Source organism: Narcine bancroftii, chromosome 8, assembly GCF_036971445.1.
Source record: "Narcine bancroftii isolate sNarBan1 chromosome 8, sNarBan1.hap1, whole genome shotgun sequence".
In the NCBI taxonomy this organism is placed as follows: domain Eukaryota; kingdom Metazoa; phylum Chordata; class Chondrichthyes; order Torpediniformes; family Narcinidae; genus Narcine; species Narcine bancroftii.
In genome coordinates, this window is record NC_091476.1 from 107,730,309 (window position 1) to 107,750,721 (window position 20,413).

The 20,413-nt window shown below is 38.7% G+C and overlaps 1 protein-coding gene across 4 annotated transcripts in view; it reads left to right on the plus strand.

Annotated features, from left to right (window-relative positions):
- nherf4b (NHERF family PDZ scaffold protein 4b) overlaps positions 1 to 20,413 on the plus strand; it is a 54,499-nt gene that overhangs the window by 19,888 nt on the left and 14,198 nt on the right. For all 4 annotated transcript variants that reach the window (XM_069894765.1, XM_069894763.1, XM_069894766.1 and 1 more), the window contains 5 exons: positions 2,945 to 3,009; positions 4,914 to 5,125; positions 7,128 to 7,329; positions 16,251 to 16,387; positions 19,179 to 19,383. In XM_069894765.1, coding sequence (XP_069750866.1) covers positions 2,945 to 3,009; positions 4,914 to 5,125; positions 7,128 to 7,329; positions 16,251 to 16,387; positions 19,179 to 19,383 — 821 coding nt within the window. The remainder of the gene's footprint in view (positions 1 to 2,944; positions 3,010 to 4,913; positions 5,126 to 7,127; positions 7,330 to 16,250; positions 16,388 to 19,178; positions 19,384 to 20,413) is intronic.

A 20,413-nucleotide genomic window follows, 5' to 3' on the forward strand; every position in this document is an offset into this window, starting at 1 on the left:
GGAGCTAGTGTTCTGTGTGCCCTTTCTATTTCCAATCCTTCCTGCATTTCTGTCATTCTCAGGACCGTTGGGATCCATTCTTTTATAAATTCCTTCATATCTGAGCCTTCTTCATTTTCCTTTAGGCCCATTATTTTTATGTTGTTTCGCCTAGTATAATTTTCCAACATGTCAATTTTCTGAGCTAACAACTCTTGTGACTCTTTCATTTTTTTAATCACTTTCTTCCAATATTCTTCTTAAGTCATTTACAGCCGTTTCTCGTTCTTCCACATTTTCAACTCTTTTCCCTATTTCTGTCATGACTAGCTCTAATCTTTGCACTTTATCTTCTGTTCTTTTCATTTTTCTTTTAATTGCACTAAATTCTAATGACAACTATTCTTTTAATGCTCTCATTTGTTCTTGAAAAAAAGCTTTATCTATATTCTGTCCATCTGTTTTACCTTCTATTTCTCTGTGCAGATCTTTGTCTTCTTCTTCCTCTTCTTCTGTGTCTGTACCTGTATTTGTGTCTTCTTTTTCTCTTCTTTGTATCTGTGTCTCTTCTGATTTTCCTGAAGAGTTGCTTCTCTCACTTTGTCGGGCCTCTTCTTGCTTGGCCTCTTGCTGTTGGTCGTCTTCTTCTGAGCTGCTCAACTGAGCCTCCTGCTGCTGCTCTTCTTTCCTTTCACTCCCTCTCCTGCCGCTTTCCTCTTCTTCCAGCTGAGAGCCCTGGTGTCAGGCATCCCTCAGCTGGTCACACTGGTTGCCCGCTCCTCGGCTGATCCCCCCTCTGTCGGTGTTCTCCTTCTCCTTAGTTTGTGCACTTTTGTTTGTCTCAGAGAGCCATTTTTGCAGTCCAGCAGTCGAGGGGTTGCGACTCCGCAGGGCCGACACCAACCTCGGAGATCGGGCGCTCTTCTCCACCATGGGTCCCTGTTTCTTCGTGCAAGTAAGGCCTTCTCCTTTCTTTTCTGGCATCTTTTCTTCTTTTTTTTCCCGTTGTTTTTACTTGTTCCTTCTTGGGTGCCATTTTCTGTCTTTTCTCTACAACTTTATCTTTTATTTCTTATATTTTGTATTTATTGAACTTTGTCTTTTCTTCACTTTTTTTCTTCTTTTCCTGGAGAGGGCTGGTATTACTGGCCACTACTCCATCACGTGACTCCTAGAATTTGTATCTCAGATTAGTGGCTCTAAAAGAAAGATTTTTGGATGTGTTTCTCCTTTGGAGCTCACATGCTGGAAGTATATATCAGTGTTCAGCATTTGGTTGTGACCAGCAACAAACAATCAGAAAAAAACTTAAATCAACACAGAAAAAAGCATTTTTAATGTACTTATAACTCTACTCTTCCATGTCCTCTAGTATATCATGGAGTCACAGGACTGCTTCATCATTAGTATAGCTAAGTTTTCAGGTGGAACATTCTGCACATGAGAGAAAGTGAGCAGCATTTGTGGTGCACATCAGTCTTCTGGGCTAACCCTTATACCAACTGTGTAGGAATGAAGAGTTCACCTCCAGACCCAACTCTAGTTTAGCTCAAGCCATAGTTCCTTGTACTTTAGAAAAATCAAACAGATTGTGTGATTGCTTTGTGGATCACCTTTGTTCAGTTCCCAAGAATGAGCCTGGGCTTCCTGTCACATTATTTTCCATCTCACTCCCACTCTAATCTCTCCAAAGCAAGCTCAAGGATCAATACCCCAGTTTTAATAAAGTGTAAAATGTCAACCATTTTTTCCCCCATTGTTGTTGCTTGATCCACTGAGTTCCTTCAACAAATTTGTTTTTTTTTTGCTCCAGTTTCCAGCATCTTGTCTGTATCTCATCTTTTGTCTGGACAGTTGCAGCCAGTTCTGATGTAATTCTATTGTTAATATTAATTCAGTTTTTCTTTGCCCACAGGTGATGCCTCATCTTCCAGCTATTTCCAGCATCCTTTTTATTTCAGATTTCCAGCAAATAGTCTGATCTGTATCTCACAGTTCCAACATTTTCCTTTATTTTCTTTAGTCTCTCTAAATCCCAGATTTAATATCAATGATCTAATCTGGGTAGTCTTGCTCTCAGGCATATCCAGATATTCCCATTCCCCTCTGATGTGGTATCATTGACCTGAAATATTGACTCATATTGTCTACCCCCAGATGTTATCTCTCCTGCTGAATATTTCCAGCATTTTTGTTTACATCTGATTTCCAGTGTTTCTTCATACTTCTCATTCTACTGCTCAAATCATCTTGATTCAGTTCTTAACCAATAATACCCAAAGCAGTGACAAGACAGAAATGTGTCTCTGATCTTATAGTAATCCCCCAAATGACTGGGTGAAGTCAATCCCTGGTATTCATTAGGATCAGGGCAGTTAATCCATATTACTTCCACTTCTCATTTGTCAAGTTGAATTAAATTTATGAGAACATTTGCAAGGATAAAGATGAAACCTGTTTCCTCCAGCAGGAGAATTGGTAATCTGAGGGCATTAGTTTCAGGTGATTGGCAAAACAACTGAGGGGAGTCACAGTTTAAATGTGAGTTGATTTGAGCTGGAACATACTATTTGAATGGATAATGCAAATGGATTCAATTGGAACTTTCAAATGGGGAACTGAGTAAGCCTGGAAAATGTAACATTTCCACAACCAAAGAGAAAAGGGAGTAATCAAAAAGTTCTTTAAAAGTGCTAGCGTGATCACAATAGGTGGAATCGTCTCCTTCAGTACAGGATTTAACAGGTCATGCAGTGTCCATAGAAAGCAAAGGGCAGTTGACATTTTGGGCCTGAGCCCTTCTTCAGGAGTGAGAGGAGAAAACTTCTGCAGGCTATGCATCCCTCAAAGAGAGTTCACAGGGAAGCAGCCAAATGTTTCTGAGGTACTGTATAAGGTTGTATAATTCAATAAGGGTCAAATTAATAAACTGATCATAATTTTATTTTGTGCTTTTTTTTAACAGAACATTTACTTTCAATCCTAAGGAAGGGATTGATAATCCTGCCTTGGTCATAAATGATGACATTGGTAAAGTTAACAATGTATTTTTTTCAAGACAGTTTTATGATGTGATGTATACAGTAGATAAGGGCTAAACATTAACTTGTCCGAAGGCTAGAGGCGATGAAAATTGTACTGGGTGATAAGAGAAATTCTGTCACTGAGGCAGAACCTTGTTACTGGATTCAAATACAAAAAATTGTAATTTCTATTCTGGAAGGTCCGGGTTGTATCTTATGTTTCCATAATGAATAATAAATGTATTTATTTACCCTTTATGATTAATATCAAGAAGGAAGAGCTTAAATGTAAAGGGATATAGACAACTTCTACAGAATATAAATACCCGCAAGGATCGACTGAGCCAAATACCTGATTTTCCATTGTAAATACAAAGTAAATATTACATTGGAATTTAATAATTATTAAATAAATGGAGAATATGCAAAGAAAACTAATATTCAGTATTTTATGGAAATGTTTAGAGATTCACATCAGTAAAAGTCAGTAGGATTTGACTGGTTCATTCCACAATTTAGTATTAACCATGGCTTTGGCGAGTAACAATTTTATCTGACTATGGTTTAGCTCACCTTACAAAACACTGAAATAATCCAGGCTAAAGTTCACTGCGAGAAGTGATATGGATCTTCAGAATACTACATCCTGGATGAACTTTAAACCTCTTGTGCAGATGTAAAAGAAAATTATAAAGGGAGTTATCTCTATTTATTCCCCAGATAAATGTCAGTAAAACATGTTACTTTGGTTATAGAACAATGTCACTCAAGAGTAATCAAAGTTGCTCTCTGTCTTACACCATCATTCATGCTCTGGCCAGTAGGCTGACTGGTTATATAAAAAAACAACAAATTTTAGAATCATAGCCAGAACATGTCACAAAATTAATTGTTTTGCAGCAGCATTTCAGGTGGATAAATTGCTTTAAATAACATTTTTTAAAAATAAATAAATTAGTGCAAAATAGAGAAAAGGTGAGGTAGTGTCTGTGGTTTATTGACTGGTCAGAAATCTGATGGCGGAGGGGAAGTTGTAATTATACCGTTGGATGTTCGTCTTCAGGCTCATGTACCTCCTTCCTGGTGGTACCAGTGAGAAGAGGGCATTGTCTGGATTGTGAGGGTGCTTTCTTCAGACAACTCTTCTTGTAGATGTCCTTAATGGTGTGAAGACTAATGCCCTGGCCTCGTTTGTAACTCTCTGTAACCTCTCCCGGTTTTGTGCATTGGCACCTCCCTACCAGACAGTGATGCGACCAGTCAGAATGCTCTCCACAGTACATTGTAGAAATTTGCAAGACCCTTTGGTGACATGCCAAATCTCCTCAAAATCCTAATGAAGTATAGCTGCTGGCGAGCTTTCTTTGTGATGCATTGACATGAAGATCCCAGGATAGATCATCAGAGATGTTGACACCCAGGCATTTCAAGTTCTTTACCATTTTCATTGTTGACCCCTTAATGAGAATTGGTTTGTGTTCTCCTGATTTGCCCTTCCTGAATACCCTAATCAGATTCTTAATTTTGCAAACATTGTGTGCAATTTTAATCGAAATACACAAAAAACAGTAAATTTTAATTCATTTGTGGACATGAGTATTGGTAAGAAAGCTGGCATTATCCCAAGTTGTTTGTAAAAATGGTAATGGGTCTCTTTCTTAAATATCTATGATGGTTTGACGCAGCCATTCTGTCCCTCTGAATTTCAACCTTTGTAACCCTACTGCTGATTTTGTTCCTGTCCAAAACATTAAATCATCTTTTTTTCCCCATTCAGTTGCCAATCCAATTTTTGCTTTTTAGTTCAGATTTTTAGCTTTGACCTTTATTATTACTTCTGCTCAAAGTACAAGGAGGCACTTCAAAATTTGAAATTTATTTGTCTTTTATGTCACTTGTTTTTCTATTCAGAATTGTCAGTCTTATTCAAGCCCAGAGTGTGTACCCTGTCTAAGAAGAATAATGAGGTGTTTGGCTTCTACCTACGAGCTGAGAAGGGGAGGCAAGGACATATCATCCGACAAGTGGAGCCAGGAAGCTGTGCTCAGCTTGCTGGGCTCTATGATAGTGACAGAGTGCTGGAGATCAATGGAGAATATGTGGATAACATGGACCATACCATGGTAAGACTGGGTTTGTTATCAGTTTTTTTTTGCTCTTGGTCTGGTCACAATTTCAACTGAGGTGATATTTTTTCAAGAGCAAATCTAGACCATAAATGTTTGGGAAGAAAGAGAAATAAAGTTGAACTTCATCCAGTCTTCTGATATCCATGCACTTTATCCCCCGGACCCTGATACTGACCTTAAAACATTTTCTCCTCTGATAAAAAGTTTATAAAATCATTGTGCGTGTAGATAAGATAAAGTCATAATCTTACTCCCAAGTGTCTTGGGTAAACTTATACCTCTCATTTTGTTCATTTTAGATTGGTCACAGTGTTTGAGCTACCGAAAGAAAATAGACACACACACCGAGAGCAGTTCAGTTTATACAAATGTTTATTACTAATTCAAAAGCTGATTTCACACTACAATATGCAAGCCCTTCCCAACTATACTTATCAACGCTTGGACTGGTCCCAACTGCCGAAGCGAGGCAACGACTGCACACTTGTAGTAGGTTGTCAGGGCGCTGGTAGCAGCTTCTCTACCTCCCCCGACCGGGACGTTGCTTGGACTCTGGCTGTTCTTCCTTCTTGACAAGGGGTGTTCCCACCCCTCTGAGAGTCTAAACTTCAGCAGCAGGACCACAGGCTTATATACCCCAAAAACAATTAATCATGCGCCTACTCCTTCTAATATTTGTCAGTCAAAATCAAAACTGAACATTATATTCTACAATTTAGAAGATTAATTATTATGGAACCAGGATGTTATGATTTCCTGGTTTATCTCGTAGATACAAAGACTTATTAAAATTTCTCGAGCAAGACAGGTGGTGACCAATTCGTCAATTTCAGAGTGTTGCATTTGACAACTGCTTTCCCTGGGCCTCACAGTGGAATTCCATTTCAAAGTGTATCTTCAGATAAGTCCCCATGGCTGAGTTTAATTACATCTGCTAGTTCTGAAAGTAAGGTGACCTGCGTGTGGACCCAGTGTCGTCAGTTCCACATAAGCAAAAAGCATCAGGGTACATGGTTTTAATCCTCCATTACACCAAGGTAAGGGAATCTAAAACTAGACGGCATCAATTTAAAGAAACCTGAGAGGTACCTTCCTCACCCACAGGATAGTGGATATATGGAACAAGCTGCCAGAAGAAGTGGTAGAGGCGGGGACATTTGCAACCTTTAAAAGACACTTAGATTGGTACATGTTTGAAAGGTATAGAGAGATATGGGCCAAACACAGAGAAGTGGGACTAGGATGCACAAGTCAAGCCAAACAGCTGTTTTTCATGCTTAGAACTCTATGACTCTACACTTTTTCTAGACAAGGCCCTTGGTGGGAATCACTCGAGCCTCTGAGTTTAAAGACTGGAGTTCAAGCATTGCTTCTAGGAGTTAAAGATGTAATATTGTTGGCACTGATAATGATACCTCTGTTCATTGCATTTCCTGTACTGTGAGTAAATCCTTCACCACAGTGCTATATAATTGAAGCAAGACATCTCTACTTTTGTACTCAAGGGTTCTTGTTATAAACACCAATATACCTAATTACTTGCGCCTTAACTTTAAAGAAAAAGGACAATCAGATCCTCTGAACATCAGCAGCTTTCAATTCTCACCATTTAAATATTCTTTCTATTTTTCTCTATCAATATGGATGATGTCATATTTTTCTAAACTATATTTATCTTGCATGTACTCACCCATTCAGTTAGCCTTTCTCTATCCCTCTGAGACTTCACTGTTCTCTCTCAGATCCCATACAGTTATCCAGGTGAAAGATTCTGAGAAGATTACAGAACAGGGGAGGTGGTGAGGCACTACGTAATGTGTTCCAGATTTAAACTGACTGGCCACATTGCACCACTGAACTGACTTCGCATGACTATATTCCCCCTTTCTAGAGGTGTGGGGCTTTCATCTATTACAATATCATGGAAAAATCCTTGACCCAATTATTTATAAAAGGCACGTTATTCCTAATTTGTGTTTGATCTTTTGCATGGTAGGTTGTGGAGAAAATAAGGCGGAGTGGCAGCAAAATCACCTTTCTGGTTGTTGATGGGGTCACCTATGAAGATGCAAAAATGAGGGATTTGAATCTTGCAGATCTTGTACAGGCTGAACATGGGATCCCATATGGTAAACCACGACTCTGCTATGTCGAGAAAGGCCCTCATGGATTTGACTTTCAATTATGCTCTCCTGAAGGTAATTATAATACTTTTATCTTTCCCATCCTTTCTCCAGGCTAATTCATTAAGCATCATTTCTTAACAGCAGCAGTTTACTAACCTTTTGATAAATTTGTCCTCTTCACTGAGTGTTATTTTCTCCAACACAAGATCACCTCTATAACATCAGCTATTTCTGCCCAGCTCATTCCATCTGTTCCAGACAATCTCTTTCATGCCTATTTTTTAAATTTCTAGGCACAACAACCTCTACCCTCATGAATACGTACATTCATTATTCTGCTGCCAAAGTGCTTGGTCACCAATCATTCATCACCCCTGTGTTCACTGATTTACATTGGCTCCCAATCCATAAACATCTCAGTTGTAAAATCTAGTCCTTGTTTTCCAATTCCATTATTTTAAAAAATAATAGTTTTCCTTGGTTCTCTATTGTCAGTATACTGGTATTTTTGAGATAGAGACAGTATAATCAGAACAGCCAGTTAACAATGATTGATAATGAAGATTCACTCTCCAGAAGTCAGCCCACACATCATCCTTGGATACAGACAAGGTGGATCATCAGGAGACATGGGGATGCACAGTGGTGGTTCTTGTGCTCGAATCGTACATTGAGTTTGTTTACATTTCTTTACTTGTTTACACGTGTTTACATTGTGTACAGTTTTATTTGCACTATGAATAAGTGGGAATTCTGCCTCACCCACAGGAAAAGGAATCTCAGGATTGTATGTGATGTCATGTATGTACTCTGACATTAAGTCTGAAATCTGATTGGATTTAACATTAATCACACAAGAAAGAAGGCAAAACTGCTGATTAACATTTCAACAAGAAAGGTGGTACTTTTCTACAGTAAAACCCCTGTTATCCGGGATTCAAGTAACAAGCAACTGGCAAAAAACATTGAGGAAAATAAATATATATATTTTTTAAATTAAAATATATAATAAATAAATAAATTTTTAAAAAGTTTGGAAGTGACCTGATGCAGAGGAGCTGAGTAGACAGATTTGCTGGAGCTCCATATCACAATCCCAAAAATCATCTAAAAACTTCAAACTAGTTAAAAATAAGCATCTTACTGTGATGGGAAAGAACAGAGCAGCCTTTTTGGGAATGGTTGAGACCAACAGGCAAGATCAAACACCATCAGAGCCGACGCAAAGGAACGAGAGGAGAGAGGAGTCTGGCATGATGTTGGAGGGCTCAAGCCCAACAAGAGACAGATCAACAATTGGTGATGTTATGAGTGCCGTACAGATGCTAACAAATAGGATTGAGACACTTGATGGGAGAATACAGAAGATAGTGGAAGGAGTGGACAAGTTGAAAACTGCACTCGCCACTCTAACCACCCGCATGACAGTCACTGAGGACAAAATGGAGGATATGGAAGAGAGAATCAGAAAGATTGACGGCAACATGGATGCATGAAAAGCCCAGAGAGAGAAGAACTTATGGAGAGCTAAACCCTTTAGAAAATCACAGCAGTGGCTGAATGTAAGAATAATAGGACTGAAGGAAGAGGCGGAGGGTCAAGATTCAGTGAGATTCTGAGGGAAGTGGATCTCAAAGATTCTGGGAATGGAAGGGTGTGATGAACCCTTTGTAATTGAGGGGGCCCACTGAACCTCCAGTCCCCAACCAGAGGTGAATCATCACCCACGCCCGGTACCAATAAGACTGCTCAAATATCAAGATATGGAGATGATATTGTGCACTGCCAGGGAATATGGTGGGCCACTGATAGAGAAATGAGAGAGGATAAGGTTCTTGACCTGAGCATGGCACTGATCAAGAAAAGGAAAGAATTTGACACAATTAAAAGAATAGCATACACTTTATTATATCCAACGACATTACGAGTCGATATGACAGGAGGTGAAAGAAAGTACTTGAAAGATCCTCGTGAGGTGATGGAGATGGACATGAAAAATAAAATGAAGGTCTCAAGGAATGATGGAAGTGCAAGAAAAATAGATAAAGGGACAAAAGGTATAAGGCATACAGAAAGTAAAGATAGATCCTTTACATGGCATTTTCTTTATGATGTAAGGGAACGAGTAACAAATGGATAGTGACGAAGTTTAAAAGATGCAAGATGGAAAGAGGAAATAAGGACGGGCGATGTTGATAATATAAATATATAATGGGGAGTGTGAATGAGAACTAGACAGAATGTTAGTAGGTCCAATGAGGGTGACAGGTGAACCCGGTTTGAAGGTGAGTAGTGGCGCCAAGGGGATAGTCATTGGCACCAAAATAAAAGGTAGGGAATTTAGTATCTATAAAGTGGGGATTTGTCTTTTTTTGTTTTTGTGTGTGTTGGTTTCAGCGGAACCACCAGTGCAGAGGAAAGAAGTACTTGAAAGGAGGCATGCACACCTGCTGCATATGTGGGCTATCAGATACAGATAAAAATAAACATCGATATCAATGAATAAAGGATTAAGGGTTTTCAGTATTAATATAAATGGACTGAATGGAGGGGAATTCAACAAAGTAGAAGAAAGTTGTGATAACTACGTATAATGGTTTAACCACTACTGCATAGCCCGCAATATTGTGGAAGGTCCAGTAAACCACAAACGTGCCCTCTTCCTCAGTATAATGGGCAGCAAAACATTCAACCTCCTTAAGACCTTGCTGTCCCCGGAGGATCCAGGGACGAAGACATTCCACAAATTATGCACAGCTCTAAGGAACCATTTAGGCCCCAAACCACCAGTTATGGCAGAAAGGCAACGATTTTAAGAAAGGAGACAAGGGGGACCAAGAGAAACAGTAAGTGAATACCTGGCATTGTTGCACAAACTGGTGGAGCACTGTCATTTCGAACAGTTTCTTAATCAGGCACTGCGAGATAGATTAGTGGTGGGGCTGGCAAATTGCCAAGCAAGGCAAAAATGATTAGGAATGAATCAAGACGTTACGTTACAGATTGCATGAAGGACTGTCTGAAGTGGTAGATAAAAACTTGAATGTGGGTCAACCAGATCTACTGGTCGGGAGGTCTTCCCGCCAACAATGCTTTTGCTGTGGGAAATACAACCACCGACCAGAAACCTGTTTCTTCAAAAATTCTAAGTGCAACCATTGCGAAATAGAAGGAAATAACAAAGCTAAATGTTCACTTCTAAAGCTCAGGTGCCCTGCAAATAAGCAGATAGCTAAAGTCAAAACAATTGCAGAGAGAGAGAGAGAGAGAGAGAGAGAGAGAGAGAGAGAGAGAGAGAGAGAGAGGCAACCTAGCAACGATGATGATAACAGCCCAACTGCTGACCTTCAAGCTCCTGAAATTTAAGCTCCTATATTACACATCCAAGGAATAAACAGAGGAAACACAGCAATCTTTATACAGCTAAAAATAAACGGACACCCCCCTGAAGATGGAGTTAGGGGCAGAGGTGTCCCTAATGCCGTTACACGTAAAGGAACACTTGCTACCTCGCCTCCTGGTAAAAACAACCGAAATAACTCTAAGACAGGGGTGGCCAACCTTTTTATTTTAAATTTTTAATTTAGACATACAGCACGGTTACAGGTCATTTCAGCCCATGAGTCTGTGCCACCCATTAACCTTCACCCCCGGCATGGACTCGTGGGCTGAAATGGCCTGTTACCATGCTGTATGTGGAAATTAAAAAATTAAAATTAAAAAGTTGGCCACCCCTGCTCTAAGATCTGTTACAGGAGACAGAATCAAAGTTTTTGGAAAAATTACGGTCCAAATACAATACAAATAACAGCAACCACAACACTCTCTCTACATCGTAGATATCCAGGGACCAGCTATCTTTAGAAGAAACTGGCTACAACACATTCCCCTAGACTGGCTGGAAATCGATTCAATACTAAATGTAAACCTCACGGACACTCCCAGCCAGAACTCAACCAAATCCTTAACAACGACGCAGTGGTTTTCCAACAAGAATTGGGGAAAATCAAAGGTGTTCAAACCAAACTGCAATTAAAAGATAATGATGAACCAAAATTCTTCAAGCCAGAACAGTCCCATTTGTTATGAAAGGGAAAATTGAAGCTGAATTAAACAGACTGAAACATGAAGGCATATTAGAACCAAAACAATACAGTGATTGGGCAGCGCCCATCATACCCACACAAAAAGCAAACGGTGAAATTCGCATTTGCAGCAATTACAAAATCACCATCAATTCATCACCAAGGCAGAAGAATTGTTCCAAGCATTAAACGGAGGACAAAAATTCACAAAACTCGATATGTCACAAGCCTATCAACAGATAGAATTGGACAAAAAAATCAAGAGACTATGTGACAATCAATACCCATCTGGGACTATTTACCTAGACCAGGGGTGTCAAACTCAAATTCACAGAGAGCCAAAATTAAAAACTTGGACTAAGTCGTGGGCCAAACTAAATATTTATTGAAAATTTTCAACAACATCTGCATGTTTTCTCTTCTTTCAACATATGTAATGTTAAACTTTTTCTTATTAAAATAAATGTTTAATAATAGTTTTGGTTAAACTCTTTCCAGAAGAAGCATTAACAAATGAGAAATAAAATATTCAATAAACAATATTTCTCTATAGCCTTTAAGCTCCTTTTAAATGTTTTTTTTTCACAAGCCAACAAATCAAAAAAATAACAACTTGCTTCAATGACAAACAGGTTTGTCTTTTAAAATGATGAACATATAGTTTGCCTTCCACCTGTCTTGAAAGATCCTGTTTTCTGTCTTTCGTTTGGCCATTTTTCATAAGGGGTTTATTACATGTGAGTTGGGCGACAGGTCGCAGGTGCTAATGAAAGTAAACAGAGGAGGTGGGGGCGATTAGCGGGCTGACGGGCCGGCGCCAATGCATTTGCAAAGCATTCTGGGATTTGCAGTATTAGCTGTGCATGCGCTATACTGGCACGGGCCAGCTCTAATACATATTTGATATGATCTTGCGGGCCAAATATAATTATATCACGGGCCAAATTTGGCCCGCGGGCCTGAGTTTGACATGTGTGACCTAGACACACGGGCGTTACGGAATTTCAGCAGCATCTGAGATTTTACAAGTAACAATGGACAAATGACTACATGGGTGTTACCTAGATGATATCACTGTCAAAACGACAGTGAATACTTACAAACTTTGAAAAGGTTTTAACCAGATTACAACAGGCTAATATTTAATTATGAAAGGACAAATGTGTCTTCATGTGCCCTTCAGTAACATATCTTGAGTTTACAATCGACAACGAGGGGGTGTGAATGAATCCGTTCGCAAGGCCCCATACCCAACCAATAAATACTTATTTAAAATAATGGAAACATTTGGACTGGGCAAACATATATTAATTGAGTGAAAACATTATATTTGAAACTACAAGCAAGGATAATTACTAATGAACAAATTTCATTGACATTCCCCCCTAAGTAGATCTACTAAAGAGGGTTGCCTGTTGTCTCCAGGATTGTTTGTATTGGCTATTGAATTATTAGCAGAATACATTAGAAAAGACTCAAATATAAAAGGATTCAGGGTGGGCCAGGCCAGATATAAAATAAAATTATTTGTATCTGCTATTGTACCTGATGGAACCAGCTGAATCTTTGCCCAAATTACAAGCCACCCTGGAAGAGTACAGTTTAATTTCTGGTTACAAAGCAAATTTTGGGAAGAGTAAGATTATGGCATTAACTAATTCAGACTATGAGAGCTATAACAGGGGAGTCATTTTAAATGGCAGCCAGATAGTATCAAATACCTCGGGATAATGAAGGATAGAGATCTGGGAAATTTGTACAAACTGAATTACTTGAAAAAATTGAAGACGATTTAAAGAGATGGAGAAGCCTGCCCATCACTCTAATTTCATTTATAAAACAAATACCAAATTAATAAATAAATGAATTGACAACCCAATTCTAAAATATCTCATAAGAATCTTGGAGGAAATTAATGAGAGTATTGGTAAAAATATTGTAAGATCACCAAAAACACCATTGAAATGTAACGAGCTGATGCCTGTGAATTTAGGTAACAAAATCATGGATATTTGGCATTGAAAGGGAATCTATTATTGAGGCTGCTTTGAAAATAGGCAGCTAATGTCCTTTGAACAACTGAAAGATAAATACGATTTGCCTAATGGAACCTTTCACTATTTTCTCCAGTTCAGATCCTTCTTGAGGGAAAAAATGGGGCCCGACAATGACTCCACCTGAAGGGAATGAGGTTGAAGGGTTACTTCCAATGAGAGGTGCTCCCAAATTTATATTCAGAATATATTTTGTGCTTCAAAATGAGAGCCAAAAACCAGGCCCACAAAGATCGAGAGAGAGGTAGGAGTCGGTCTTGGGAATAACAATCGATGAAGAGTGTTGTTCAGATTTTTGTAGGGAAAGTGTAACATCAGTGATCCATGCCAGACTAAGATTGGTACAATACAATTTTTTACACCAATTATACCTCGCACCACAAAAATTATATGAAGGAAAACCAAGGATATGTGCTTTCGGTGCGAGTTAGAAATTGGTAATTTTATACACTCCACGTGGACCCGCACGAAGGTGAGACCCTTTTGGCTTGAATTATCTAACATATTAACTACAATTACGGGATTAGACTTCCCGCTGGACCTGGAGTTGTATTTATTGGGAAACTTGGAGGACGTGGGCAGAAAATTACCAAAATTCCAAATTAGGTTTGTAAATATTGCCCTTTCAGTCGCAAAAAAAAATGTATTGCAATCACCTGGAAGTTCACCTCCCCTCTGCTCATCACTCAATGGTCTACAGAGATGCACAACTGTGCACCCAAGGAGAAGATAACATATAATTTAAGAAATATATAGGTCACTTTTGCCAACATATGGCAACTTTATCTAGATCACTTTGGTGCCCAGTTATAATAACAGCTTACAGATCAAAAAAATCTGATAAAACATGTAAAGACAACAGCAGTGAAGCACCTCAAAGAGTGGAAGTAGATTAGAAAGACTGAATTTTTCTTTTTTTTTTACTATTTTCTGTCTCTTTCGTTGTTTTATTTTCTTTTGATGTTTGCAGGGGAGATGGGGAATTACAAGTCAATTGACATTGTACTTGAAACTCAGAAGCAATTTGTACTAAGAATGTGTAAATATATTTAAAATGACTGTGTTTTCAAAAGTGATACTGTTTTGAAAAATGAAAAATAAAATTTTCCAAAAAAAATTAAATAAAAGTTTAAAATTGTCAAAGTAAATGTTCTCTGAAGTAACACATAAACCTTTGATGAAGATGGGAGCAACTATTTGGTCAACGGAGGGCCTTGGTCGTGCTTTGCCAGTAGCAGCTGTTTGAATAAAGTTGTGTGAAACACCAATAATGTTGCCCAGGATGAAGAGCTGGTTGATGCTACTTGGAGGTGGTGACTCTTTATCCCTGCTTAGTAAGAGTCTTTATCAGTATATTATTAAGTATATTAGTAAAGCTTTATCTGTAAACTTGGGGGAGGAGGGGTTAATTATCTATAATGTTATTGCTTGTCGTTCTGGTGGCTCCATGGAGGGGAAGGAACCTGCAGATGCAGCGATGGATGAATGTTTTCAAAGAATGTGACTGAAAATAGAATAAAATCATTAAGTTTTTTATATTCATGATGTGAATTTTATTTAATTTTGTCTTTCAAACAGTTTATTCTTAATGGCGGTGTATTAGTTAGGCATTGTAAGAGTGAGTCTCAAGCAACCAGAAAACTTGCTTATTTGATTATCCGGCATCTATCAATCCCCATAGGTGTGGATACCAGGTGTTGAGTGTATATGCATTGGTCCCATAGCAAAGCAGTATACGAGTCTAAGATCTTGTGTCTGCAATGGGATTAAACTCACAATTTCTGGCTCCATCGTAATATGAACTGCTTTGACTTTGTATCTGTGCTTAATCATGCAGACCGGCTGCTGAGTACAATTAAAGCAACCCAAGAAAATGCACATTCAGAACTGCACGCAATCTTTAAAGAAAATAGAATCTTCTTAAAAAAGAGATAAACTAACACAACAATGAAGTGACAATAACTCGACATCCTTGATGGAGAAATCCATCTTTGGTTACCTGTGAAAAGGGTTGACTTGATTTTATTTGCCTCTTACATATGTGGTTCTTTTGAATTCAGTGATGCCAAATGTGCCAAAGTGAATATAACTGGCAGTGATATGCTTTCTGTCCTTAATGCCATTTTAATTTCACCTCTCTTTGTTAAATGAAATGCTTTGGAATGGTCTTATATTTTAAAAGTGCAATGCATGCACTTATTGTTATTTTGTATGTGCCTACCTCCTCCAGGTACTGACGTTTGTTGGATGCAGGCACTAATGATTCCATCTTACACTCTGTTTCAGCTCACACAATAAATTTCAGGCGATCAAGGGATTAATTACAGTCGCTGAACCACGGCCTAGTTCAATTCAGAGGTCACAAGCTTACAATTTTTTGAGGGCTCCACTTGAATAGATTTCCTGTCCACATTCTTCCCTTTTGTAGCTGTGAGGTCTGGAATCTTAGTGCTTGAAATAGTCATAGCAGTTAACAATGGATTTACTTCATGTAATGTAACTAATGAAGCAGTTCCTGGGTCAAAATTCTTTGTTTTCCCAGTATTCTGACTGGCTTTGGTCAAGGAATGCTCTGCAGCTCTCCCGGCTACAATACTAGCCAGATAATCAACCTGCAGCAAAAAGGAAAGCATGTTATGTTAACTTGAGGCAGATGTACAAAATGCCAACGTCCACTTAGCTCTTTTTGTACACTCTGTCCAAATTTCCCGTCTTTTGACTCAATGGAAAAGAAAATTGAACCTGACGTAATGTGCACATATTCAAAGTTAAAATTATCTGAAAGGAATTTTATCCTTCCCTATCTATCAGTCTGTAAAAAACTACAAACATATTCTTTTTTGGATGAATTCAGGTGTCAAGGGTCCATTTACATTGAGCATCCAACCTGGGGGAGCTGCTGAAAAAGGTGGATTACGATTGGATGATAGACTCATTGAAGTTAATGGAGCTAATATTGAGGAGTATACACATCGACAAGTTGCCAAAAAGGTAAGTAGCTTCCAAACTGTCCGTTCCATTTCACCCATCTCACCGACGAAGTGATAAACTTTATCCACCCGTTGTGAAAGATGGAAGATGGAGAAAGACCCACTTTCATTAAAAAACAATCAGTATCCCACAAATGTTATCATTACTGTTGAAATAATTCAGACCTGGTTTAATAAACCAAAGACAATGAGTTGAAATCTTACCGAAGCAGTTTGCAAGGAAGAATTTCATTTTAAAAATGTGAAGGAAATTAAAAGTCATCAGTAAAAGTAGCCACAAAGCCATTAAAAGACATCAATAAAAAAAAACTGGTTCAATAAACAGAGTGACAAAGCTGATGGTGTTACTCCGCAGCTTCAGTGACAAAGGTTTTATTCTAACTTTGAGTGCTGACTCTTCTCCCTGTGACTGCAAGAGTTTGTTCCTCTATATGGCCTGGTTTCTTCCTATAGCATCACAACTAGATTGTAATTGGCAGCTGTAAATTGTCCCTGGTGCAGATGGGTGGAAGGAGAACTTGTGAGAGAACTTGATGATAGGCATGTGAGAGAGAATGGTTTGCAGGGAAATATGTGGGGGAATGGGACTGATGGGAATACACTGATAGTCGGTATGAACTCAATGGACTAATAGTTTTTCCCAAACTGAGCTTGTATGGGACTACATTCAAACATCAGCATAGATGACTATTAATCACCCTCTAAATGGTAGGAACAGCAACTTAGTTGAATCAATTTGTAGAGATTCAAGAAAAGGACTTGCCACCATCAACCTTCCAGAAGTCAGGGCATGGCCAAGATAACATAAGACTTTGGAGTAATGTCAACATACCTAGAATGTGCAAAAATAAATTAAACTGCTGGAGGAAATTAGTGGATCGAGCAGTTCTGAGGAAGGGAAAGGAATTGTCGATATTTTGGGCTGAGTCCCTGCATCTGAAATGAGAGAGGAGAGTGGATAGCTAGTAAAAATAGGCTCCAGGTGCACTGGGAATAACAGTCAGGTGGACCAAGGAGGGGGTGAAGGACAAGGGACAGATGGGACCAGATGAGTGAAGGGAGGAGTGGAATTGGGAGACAAAGGTAGGTTACTGATGATTGAATGCTGACAAAGAGAAAAAATTGACAGATTTGAATTTTGTATGCTGTATTGCTTTTTAATACAGTCTCATACACATTTACTGAATATAATTGATGACTGTTTTAAAGAACTCCATTCAGTCTTTAAACATGGTTTAAAACTAGTTTATTTGCCTTTATAATTCAGCACCATTAGTTCAATAATTTCAGACCATTTTCACTGTTCCCATTTTTCTATGACAGTAATTGATGGTAATATTCCTGTTATTTCAATTTGCACCTACTCCAAACATCCTTTGCACATATTCTAGTATTTGTCATGTAATCTATCCTGCCTTCTGGTCCATTTCAATTTTTATCATTTTGTTTTTTCCCTCTCCTTTATCACTTCTCCGGCTGTTTGCTTGAAATCCAAATCTCAAATTTTTTTCAACAGAAAAGGAAGGTTATTGACCTGAAGCATTCATTATATTTTTCTCACCACACTGACTTTTGATCATTTCACCTTCACCTTCTTCTTCTTCTTCAATACTCCACCCTTTTGAGAAAGCATCACCAAGGATTTAAAATTACTCTGTTTTCAGAGATCTGGGTCACTGGATAGAACCATGCTTCAAATAGATCAACTCAATTTTTTGCTCTTGCAAGTGAGAATTAGAAATTTTTTTATTTACAATTATCACTTGAAAAAAATTCCATTTGCAAGTGCAGGATTAAACCTATGTGTGATGAGCAATATCTTAAAATGGTGTTATTCCATCCAAAGCGTTTAGAAGTACTGAAAGTGCCTTTTGAGACCAGACCAGTGTCAGATGCTAAATAGTGTCTTGTTCTACTTGCAATTGCTTAGTCTGGATTATATCATCCTTTACCAATCCAGAAAATTTTATTAAAGTAATACTACATTCACACAAAGAAAAGGTGGTGGGACCCAACAGGTCAGGCGGCATCCATGGAAATGGACTGTCAACATTTTGGGTTGCAGCTATTTTAATTCCTTTCTCCATTCCCAGGTAACCTCCCCCCAGCCCCAACACCAATCTGGTTCCACTCTTTCCATCTGTTCTTTAGTTGTACCTGTCCTCAGTACTTGCTTTTTTCTCAACAACAGCACCCGCACCTCCCGACCTCATGATCTCCTTCTATACCTGTTTCTCCAGCTCTCCCACCTTGTTGAGTAACCTATTACCTTGTCCCCTCCCCCTCTTTTTTATGCTTGCTCTCTCCCCATCGCATCCCAGTTTTGAAAAAAGGTCTCGACCTGGAAAGTTAACTGTCCTTTTCTCTCCATGGATATTGCCTTCCCTGTTGCATTGCCTCCAGCTCCTCTTAATTTCCTTGTTGCCAGTGTTTTGTGTTTCCGCAGTGTTAGTAATTATGTCATCTTGTGTTGCCTAAAAGGGCATCTGTATTTGTGTGGTTCATCTTCTTCAAAATAAATAATTGTGCACAAAATATGTTACAATTTATCTTCATTAGATTCCTAGTTCTGAAAATCTTACAGGATCTGATCAGTTGCTCCTTTAACATCCGCTCTAGTCACAAGATGTGACATTGGAGCTGGGGGCACAAAGCAGTCAATTGATCTGATCCTGGTAAGATTTTGGCATGGATAAAACTAGTCCTAGCTAAGCCACAATAAGCAACCACTGTAAAATATATAATGGTGTAGGTCATACTGACAAATAATCAATGACCGTGTTTGTTATTAGATTAAAGAGAATGGAGATTCAGTCACATTTCTCGTGGCTGATCAGAAGACGGATGCTTACTATAGGAATAAAGGCATCAAGATCATTCCAGCCATGGCCTGCTTCAAGCATTCGCCATTCAAGACAAAAAAACTTTACTTGGTGAAAGAGAGTTCTGGCTATGGATTCCTGTTGAAAACTGAAAAAAACATTTCTGGGATGCTCGGTAAATGACTGACTAAAGATAACAACCTGTTAATTGGGACAGGAATTTCATGGGGCTGAGTTCCACAAAGATGAGCGTGAATTTAATACTTTCCTGTTGACTGCTTTCACCCTCCAGCTATATCGTTTTTACCCATTTATATTCATCAGTCACTAATCTTCAGTTGAGGAATTGCTTTATTTTCTGTCCATTGCAATACTGTTCAATAAGCAGAGGTTCTGGAAGCAGTTTAGAATAGCCATCTCAACCATTTTGTTGGTTATGGCCTCCCTAGGTCTCTGCTCAAGTTTATGGGTCCCCTTCCAGGTGAAACAGTCAGATTGAGATGTAAAGAAAGCAAGACTTTTACTTAAATGTGCTGTGGCCCCTGTAGAGCCCATCCACCACCCCTTCCCCTCCCCCTTAGAATTCTAGCAGTATTAGAGCAGGGCAATTTAAAATTGAAGTCATTAAATATTTTTGATTATTTACATAAGGAGAATAGGAAATTTGGAACTTTCCTGCTTGACATCTCATGATGATTGTAGACCTGAGAAAGACAGTGACCAAGCAAACATTTGGATGATGTGCATATACATGAGTTTGAAAACACATACCACCAAACACAAGGCAGTTTCTACCCCACTGTTACAAGACTATTGAACAGCCCTCTCAATATTAGAAGGACGATGACCTTGCATTGTTTAAAATGGAATGTTTTCTCTGTAATATAATATTCTGCAGTTTTGTTTTATTTTGTATCACTTGTTGACTGAAAATATGGGTTGACTTGGCTGGATAGCACCTCAACTGTCCACTGTCTGGATTCTGTCCACTATTAGAATTGTACCAACCATGACAACCTTTACTTCATTTGTCGGGAGGGGTTGTGGAAGTTAAGTCACCAAGAGAAATTTCTCTCCATCTAATGCTTGCTCAAGCCTCCAGCGTGGCATGCAAGCAATAATATTAACCAACAGGTCTACAAATCAACCCAATTTCAGTAAACATCAATAAAGTTGTCAACTACATTCGAGAACCTAGTTTACTC